Consider the following 8,910-nt stretch of genomic DNA (forward strand, 5'->3'; position numbering starts at 1 on the left):
GCAGGCTGCGCTGAAGGCAGCAATCAGATTTGAAAAATCAGAAATGCCAAGAAGTGGATCTAAGTAAACATTCACGGAGCATGTGCTGGGAAGGGTAAAACCTGGTAAGAGACGACAATGAACTCATGCAACAATCCATGGATCAGGAGAACAAGATTTAGAATTAAAAAAATAAAATAACTGCAGTAGTGTTACTGCTTCTTTGCTCATTAAAATGTTAAGCGTATTAAGAATGATGCAAAGAAGGCAGAATTTTCCAATTAAAATTTCTGCTTCCTATTTGAAAAGGTGGTATAGTAGCAGTAGAAGTATTTCTTAACCCACTTGTAACTGCAAAGGCAATGCATTACTAGAAATAAGTATTTTAATAAACACCATGCATTAAAGATAGCGGAGCCAGTGTAACTTTAGGTAACTGAAAAGTCTATGGATTCTGGGAAAACCTTAACTGTTACAAAATGGAAACTATAACGATTAGGTATACAGACCAATTCTCCAATATCCAAACCATGCTGCAAAATTTACATTTATAGAAGATTAAAGGTTCATAATTACTACTAGCTAACACCTTTTAATGAAAATCAGGCTTTAGTAAATGTCATTTTGCTGTTCAGCAAGCTATTTGGTTGATAAACCTAACTGAACAGTCTTAATACTTTTGTAGGGTATCATCACGGTGAGTCAAACATCTTAATTCACAACTAGCACAATACTATGTCAATAAAATACACACCAGCTACACGGACTGGCAGATTTCAGTGAGGAGCTCCCCCACTGCCTGCACGCCAAATGAGTTTTAGGGAGGCTGTAAATTTGCGATAGACTAACACACTTCAACACTCTAAATAAAATCACGCAAAGGGCAAAGCTGGGCAAAGCCATGTGTCCTTCAAGAGGCAGAGTAACAAAACAGAAATCATGAAGTAAAGCTGACTTGCATTCAGGTAAAACTTTTGGCACAGCAAAAGGTGAACATATCCATATATGACAAAGAAATGGAGGCCATAAAATAGGAGACTGTCCTGACCTCTGCAAGAAATTTTTATTCAGTTTTAATGCCCACTGTGGTGCTGCAGGAAAAGCAGCTAATAGGAACTATGAATATACAGGCTGGAGCGTGTAGAGTAAATGAGCAGAGGTTGAAAAATCAGCAAAACACCAGGAAGGAAACACAAAGGGATGAAGAAAACATGTACAGTTGAAGGCTACAAAAGACCCATTTGTCTAGGCTATCAAACAAACACAGTATAAGTTCACACACTTTAATAATGACAACTTATTCTTATTCATAAAAGTACCACAAAAGTGGTAATTTGCGCTCTGCTACAGTACTAGCCAAATTTTTGAATGAAGAACTGAGCTTGATGTAACTGAAAGATATTTAGTTCAGTGCCAGGTAACTTAAGTTTAAAGAACTGCAGCTATTAGATCATCTAATGTAATTAGTCCCCTTTGACCTAAGGTGCCAGAAAGTAATGTTATTTTTCCCCAAGCAGCATTTAGCCAGTTTTCTGGCAGGCATCTCAATCTATCAAGGAAAAAATCATGCAAGTAGCATGCAATAAAATAGGTTATGAAGAACGGTATTCTAAAACTGCACGTAGAGCACCCCTGCACTACCTGCAATTGTGAGCTGGCTCTTTCAGAATCACATCTCCACTTCCAGCATGTCATTTACAGCCCCAGATGAGCTAAAACTGAGTTTCCATCCCCTCTTTACCAACAGGAAAGAAACCCAAGCCTAGTATAATGGGGACAGAGAGGACAATTCTTGATTAAGGGGGCTTTTACCAATGAAACACTGTACTAAAAGCTACAATCAGCTAAGTACTGATCTCCTCGGACGTGGCTGCTGTACTTTTGCTGAATGGCATCTAGATTCATGAACTGCAAAGCTCTTTCAGCCCTTTTAAGACACTACACAAATGTTTATAAATATGTAAAAATATCCAAGCCCTTACACGTCTCAGTTGTGTAGATCCTGACTAGCAATTTCACATCCCTGTACTTACATTTATACTGGCACAGTGTAAACAGTATTAAAGATCAGGTGTACACCGAGCAAATAACAGCTCCAAAATTTGCAGCATCATGTTTATTTACATAATAATATCTCTCAGAAAAGTTATCACAGGCATGACAGAAACAAGAAGCTTCCCAACAACTTCAGGCGGTATTTTTCTGTACATTATATTTTTCAACAACTAGAAATATTTTACTAGCAATACACACTAGTATATATTAAAAATCTATACAACGTCCTTTTCTCTCCCAGTCTCCAAAACGTGTAGGTTCAGGGCCTTTAGGTCCACCCCTCTCTTTTGTAACAGGATTGATTCCATCAGGGAATTCTGAAATGACAGGGAAAGTTCATTAAAATGCCTATAAATATAAAGATGTCACCATCATGATGTTTGCCTCAGTTTCATTCTCAAATACAAAATCAATTCTCTTTCGTTTTTAAAGGCAACCTCGAGTTAAGCATTTCCCAGCGTCACACAACAGTAATTTCAGAGTTTACTGACTACAGTCAGCAATATATATGATCATATTCAGTTATGCAAATAAAAAAGCAACTCGGTGTCCAAAGGCACTAAAGCACCACCGTTTCTCATTAATTCACAGTGAGAACTTGTGTCATTCAGGTATGCTGTACATAACATTCACTACATCTAAAACACCAGGTCACTTTCTGGTTTTTTGTTTAGGTCTCTAATTTTAAGCACTGAGGTTTTAATTTTAGCTTGAATTTTAGTCAAGATTCTATTATTCTTGTATTTAAAACACCATGTTTTTCACAGATGCTGGTATGTTTAGAAGAAGTAGCATGTTGATATTCATCAACGCCAGACCAGACACCACAGTCACAGCGGGTATTATAAAATCCTGAATAGCTACAAGTAGACTTTTTCCCTTCTAAAACTTAACCTAAGCTCATTAAGTCACTGTGATGCCCTTTCAGGAGAGGGAGACCCTTCGTAAGTGGGGTACTAATGGGCCTTTGCGATGTCTCTGGTGAGTGACATGCTAAGCTTACACATTAGCGGCGCTGCTTCTATTCCCAGCACTCTACTAGCCTATGCCACCAACTTGAACGCCATGGCGCTTTCTGCACATCACAGTCAACATCCTTATGCTCCTCATGCGCCCTTACTCAGGGCCATCTCTCAAGAGTAGCAATGCATGCTGCACCACGGCCATTCCACTAGGCATCGCTGAGGCATGAAGGACTTTCTGGCACAGCACCATCCTAGGCTGAGCGTTCTCTCATCCTGCACTAGACTGCAGCGCTCCCTGAAGCTCGCTGTACCCAACACATCGCCTTGCCACGCTGATTCTCCAGAGCATCTACACCTAACTCAGGGCTCCCTCAGTTGTATCCCTAACTCAGGCCTGGTGGGCAATACAAGTAATGAGTATGGTTGAAAATTAGAACAGACAACAGAAATCCTGGAGGGCAGAGAAAAAGGACAGTGATGGAGGGAGACTGATGGAGCTGCAGGCTATACAGAATGACATGCTGGAATGCCCATTTAAAAATTCATGCAGACCACGATAGGAAATGTCAGTATTTGAGCACCTCTGGCAGTACAAGGAGCATAAATGGAGCTAGTATGATTTTGTAGATGTCATCATCCCAATACCCAAGCACTACTGATGTGCCAACAGTGGGTGCATAAGCTCAAAAGATTTCTCCAAAATTTTTTCTAAATTCTCTAAAAAAATATTTCTCTACAAAGCAGTGGGAATTCAAACAGCCTTACATTTTTTACTATGAACACAATGGGCACTCAGCATTCTAACTTATCTAACTTATTCTAAATGATCACTGATGTGACATGTAATAAATATACAGGTACAACCAAATACAACTTGTATTATAGAAACCTTGAGTCTTGCTCTAAACCTAGAACACCCAAGGAAAAAGCAAAAGATAATGATTATGCATTTGTTTTAAATGATACAGTGATGGCATTTATTTCCTTGGAATAAGAGGACAAGAATTAAATAGCTGCTTACACAGGAACTCAAACTCTAAGTCAGTTCTCAAGTGAGTCAATTTGAAATTGCTTGTAACCATTTCAGAGACGATACTACAATTTTTCAGTCATTTTGTCATCTGGATATTCATAGTAATCTGTTGATATATTAAAAAAAGCTTGTCCTAGAGACTTCAAAATAGATAAACATGGGTTATCGCTATCGGTAAACAACAGCAGAACATTACACTATGTTGAATAAGATAAAGCATGACTAGCCCTTTTGGTTAAGGGAAGATGGCTAATTAAAAAGAAGGAAGAAAGAGATCGTCCTTCTCCTGTCTGATAAAAAAAAATACATTTCTAGTGACTTCAGCAACAAGGTATCTGTGCTTCAATCTTGACAAATTCTCTAAATGCAGCGCCACTGAGGTCACTGGAACGCAACACAAATAAATAGCAGTTCATTAGGTCTCCCTGGACCCCACTGAGCAGCTCAGGAAAGGGAGTATCTGTTGTTGCTTTTCAAAACACTGCCTGCAAGACTAGGAGTAAGCCTGACAATAAAATGCGACATAAATCAGAAATCTTCTGTGGACCAAGAAATAGAACAGGCTTTTTGGATAATAATAAGTAGCTGATGCCCTCATGAGTTTACTACCACCATTTACAACTGTACTACAATAAATCACCACCAGCTACATTTCTCAGAACCATGCAATGGTTTATGGTGGAAGGCACCTTTGGCAGACATTCGGCCCCAACCCTGCTCAAAGCAATGCTGGTATCAGTCAGGACATCCAGGCAAACTGAGTATCTCTGAGAGGAGAGGGATCACAGCTTCTCTGGGTGACTTGTTGCAATGTTTGACCACTCCTGTTCTGAAGACTTGTTCCCCCATACACCATTTGCTGCGACTTGTGCCCGCTGCCCTGCCTCTTTTTTTTTTTTTCTTTTTTTTTTTTTAACGCCAGAACCGTTAAGCTTACAAAGTGATTCTGAAGACTGTTGAACACCTATCCCTCTTCTTAAACCGATGTCAACACTGCATCTCAGGGTCTTGCCTTTAAAACATGGCTTTCAATTTTGTAAAACATGACTTACTTTCCAGGGGTTCCCTCTCTATATTGGACTCCTCCGGTTCATCAAATCGACCTAGTGGTAACTTCGGTTTCTTAAGTGACTGCTTAGCAGGTTCAGATCTTCCTCCTGTCTTAGAGCTGGTGCTCCTCTGAGAGCTGCAAAGCAGTGATGACTCTACCAAACAAACGGACATGTGTAGCATAAATGTTGATAGTTTAATACTGAGTAACTCTGTAACTGTTCACAGCACCTCTGAAAAGTCCTCATTTCAGAAACCAGGACAGGAAAACAAACTCCAAATATTAGTTTAACATTCAACTCACGAACACCTAAGAAATCAGCACAGATAATTATTTTTGGCTCTAGAAACATATGCAGGCAAAACTGTGTTAGTTGTATAACTCAGTTCACATAAACAGTGTATTTTAAACTGCTTGAACTTATATCTTCACTGCTATCTTCTTGCATTTTAGACTCTAAATAGTAATTATGTTAGCATAGACCAGTACATTCTGTTTTCTTGCAGAAATCCTAACCTCCCCCAAGAAGCCTGCTGATTTCCAGGTCTTGGCTCATTTCCAGCAGCTTTTGAGTCAGAAAAAGCTTCTGCTTTCCCAAAGAAAAGTTTTAAAACCAGAACGTTGTTCCCTTAGTAACAGGTTTTCCAGAATGTTGGTAGAGAATCACTGGGCTTCCCTTATGATGGTAAAATAATTCAGCTGGTAGTCAAAAGCAGGACAACCTTTGAGCGCATTTAAGTTCAATTATATAACTGCATGCAAATGCTTTAATTAAAAGCCTAAACTTTTTTCCTTTAAAGTCCTACTAACTTTTTTAAAACATAAATGTAGGAGAAAGCCTGTTAATATCCATACTTAAAGTTCTTTCAAGTAGTATAAAGACAGAGATGCACAAATATTGTAACTCATAAATAGCAGAAGAGTCTCAAATGAGTAAAAATTTACTTACAAATAGCTCGCAAAATGACTGATATTTCTGCACTTGGTTAAAAAGCTGCATGTCCACAGTGAGTATAAACTACTGTCTCAAAACACTTTAGCTATGGACACACGCCTAAAGCAGCTCTGACTTTTCTTAAGAAGATTCAAACAGAAATCCTCCCTGTACCAGCCTGGGTGCAAAGTACTTGAAAGAACTATTATTCTACCTTGCTGTAGAGATCTTATCAGGAAACCTCAAGCGGCTTGGATTTGATTCACCTATATATACACTAATGAACAATCCACCTGTATTCCCAGAATCAGCATATTCATTCATCTTAAAATACCACAGCCTTAAAATTAAACCCTACAGTCACACCAACTGTACTTTGCCTGCCAACTGTTGCCACTGCCCTAAAGGAGTATTTTTTTCCCCTTTTAAGCATAACATAACAGACTATCAACAGCGAAGAATTTGATCCTCCGGCAAACATTGAATCTTTCTACTCCTGCCAAATATCTTGTCATTCTCCAGCAAGCTGAAAGAGAAACTAGCTAGAAAATTAAATTAAAGCTGATACTCTAGCCTAAGTTCAAATAAAAGTCAGATTAAGGTACTGATATGAAAATGATTATTTCAGTCAGCAGAAGCAAAATCCATTTTCCTATTTGCAATACTTAATATTATAGACCTCTTCTTGTTGCAGAGGTGACATAAGTTCATTAGGCACCTCTGAACAAGAGGAGATGAACAATCAACTTTATCAGTAAACCATTCTACAAGCTGGTCTTTGACTCCCTCCTCTTTTACGGGCAGTCATGAAGCCATCCGATTTATTAATTATACAGCTGAATTTGAAAAGAAACTGAAAATCTCAAGTCTTTAAAGTTGTTGCACTGCCAACTTCCACAATACCCCAGGCTTTTGAAGTGGCCCACAGAGAGTGATTTAAGGTAACAAAGCCATTCATGCAGCGGCAGCTGGATGCCCATCGCGGGCAGGCGCCTCAGCCAAATCTTGCCATTAACCTAACAGCTAAATAGAGCTCGGGAGGGCCCACAAACACCTCACTGCATTTTTTCCATCTCTTCTATTAACATACACTGTACTGGTTTGTTTCAGGAATACTGTATCAATAGCCCCACAGCAATCTCAACTTTTGATGGAGACGCGGCCGTGCCCGGCAGCCCGAGCTGAGCTGCCCAGGTTACAGTGCCGGGGCTGTGCTCCGGCCTAGGCCTCCCCGTGAGCTGATCACCTGCGTTTCCTCATACACAGAGCACTGACCAATACGTTTCCAAGGCCACAGCAAGTTCCCTCCAGCTATTCTGCAAATATTAAACCACGGCTTAGTATTTTACTACCGTTTAAAAGTTCGCGGCGACAACAGGAAGAAAACTTCCGGAACAGACGGCGAGACCCGGTCCGCAATACTGGAGGGGGTATTAATATCTAAGGCTAAAAAACCCCAAACAAACAAAGGCATGGAGCCTGTCAGGACAAAGGTGGGGGAGGGGGCAAAAGCCGTGGCACCTCACCGCCCCTAACGGACGCCGCGGGCTGAAGAAGCGGGAGGTCACACGGCGGGCGGCGCACAGGCCCCATCGCCCGCCGCCATCTTAGGCGCCCTTCAGCACCCCCAGCCGCGGCCGGTAACCGCCCCTCTCCGCCTCGCTCGAAGCCCCCGCGGGGGAGGAAGGGGAGGAGAGGCGGGGGAGGAGAGGCGGGGGAGGAGAGGCGGGGGAGGAGAGGCGGGGGAGGAGAGGCGGGGGAGACCCTCAGCGGCGACGCCAGGCCCGCCCCCCCCGGCGCCCGCGCCTTACTCGCTGCCCTCGGCGCGCAGCGCAGCAGCCGCAGAGCCATGGCCGCGCCGAGCCCGCACCCACGGCCCGCGCATGCGCAAGCGCCGACGGCTCCGAGCCGGGGCGGGGCGGGAAACGCGGCCCCGGGCAGCGCAGCGGCGCCAAGCGCGGGCTCCTCGGCGCGGCGGGGCACCGCGGCAGCCAAGGTTCCGCTGACGGCACCGCCGCCCCCGCGGAGGAGTTCGGGCAGTAAGCTGTAACCCCCCCGCACCCCAGCCTGGAGCAGCGGGGTCTGCATCCCCTGCATGCACTGAAGTTTACCTCTGAAAGGTCCCATTTTACCCCCAAACGTGTAATGCAGACCCCGCCTGGGGTTTTTTTGGGGGTTTGGTTTTTTTTGTTGTTGTTTGTTTGGGTTTTGGGGTTTTTTTGGGGGTTTTTTGTTTTTTGTTTTTTTTTTCTTTAAACAATGAAAATGCTTGAATTGTTGAAATAATACACAAAGGCTACTTAGGACATGAAAGAATTTAGGCTGATGCCATAATGATGTACAGGCTAAATGTTTGTCCTTCAAAACTAAAGGCAGTATCCTTTCAAAGTTACCAGAAAATTATTTAAGTATCATAATTATTAATTTAATAATAAACTTTATCTCCCTCCATCCTATAACCCAGCTGGTGACTTTTCTGCACTCAAACAGGCATTGCCAGCCCTCCCAGGCAGAAAACAAGAAACTGAGTGACCAAACCCTGTGCGAAACTGAATGCCCTCAGGCTGCGGCTCTTCACTTTCCCAGTTTACCCAGTGAAGGTGCTTTTCACACCCTCTGCTCTCCGTATACACCTAACCCCGGGGTGAGTAACACTCGTGCCATGGCGTGGAGCTCCCGTTAATGTTCCGAGTAGGGCAAGGTTTGCTTTTTGTCACCTCTCCAGCTAACCTCGTCCTTCCACCAAACAGAATTCAAAACACACTGCCCACCGTCCCTAACCTGCAGAAGATTAGCTTTCACCCGCCGTTCGTGGAGCCTGGAGTCTAAAATAGCATTTTGTGTTCACAGCTGAAGAGTTTAAGAAAGTAAATCTCCTCCGTAAATTAACAGC

General features: G+C 42.5%; 1 protein-coding gene across 2 annotated transcripts; it reads right to left on the reverse strand.

Annotated features, from left to right (window-relative positions):
• Positions 1–2,080: 2,080 nt before the first annotated feature.
• SDHAF4 (succinate dehydrogenase complex assembly factor 4) lies at positions 2,081–8,180 on the reverse strand. Of its 2 annotated transcripts, none has more exons than XM_056342411.1 (3): positions 7,829–8,159; positions 5,085–5,237; positions 2,081–2,351 (listed from the first exon to the last, which is right to left on the reverse strand). In XM_056342411.1, exons 1-3 carry the CDS (start codon positions 8,142–8,144, stop codon positions 2,242–2,244), a joined length of 579 nt encoding a protein of 192 aa, XP_056198386.1. In that variant the 5' UTR covers positions 8,145–8,159; the 3' UTR covers positions 2,081–2,241. The 2 variants fall into 2 exon arrangements, with proteins under 2 accessions (XP_056198386.1, XP_056198387.1); XM_056342412.1 differs by lacking the exon at positions 2,081–2,351 and adding an exon at positions 7,370–7,463 and having other exon boundaries at positions 5,098–5,237; positions 7,829–8,180.
• Between the last annotated feature and the right edge of the window lie 730 nt (positions 8,181–8,910).

This window comes from Falco biarmicus, chromosome 6 (genome assembly GCF_023638135.1).
Source record: "Falco biarmicus isolate bFalBia1 chromosome 6, bFalBia1.pri, whole genome shotgun sequence".
Taxonomy (NCBI): domain Eukaryota; kingdom Metazoa; phylum Chordata; class Aves; order Falconiformes; family Falconidae; genus Falco; species Falco biarmicus.

What these genes read in the sequence shown, in the direction of transcription:
- SDHAF4 (XM_056342411.1), bottom strand. Translation starts at nt 8,144, where the DNA reads ATGGGACCTTTCAGAGGTAAACTTCAGTGCATGCAGGGGATGCAGACC. An exon ending in CTGCGCGCCGAGGGCAGCGA is followed by an intron (nt 5,238 to 7,828) that starts GTAAGGCGCGGG and finishes TTTGTTTGGTAG; the next exon opens with AGTCATCACTGCTTTGCAGC. An exon ending in AGAGAGGGAACCCCTGGAAA is followed by an intron (nt 2,352 to 5,084) that starts GTAAGTCATGTT and finishes CTGTCATTTCAG; the next exon opens with AATTCCCTGATGGAATCAAT.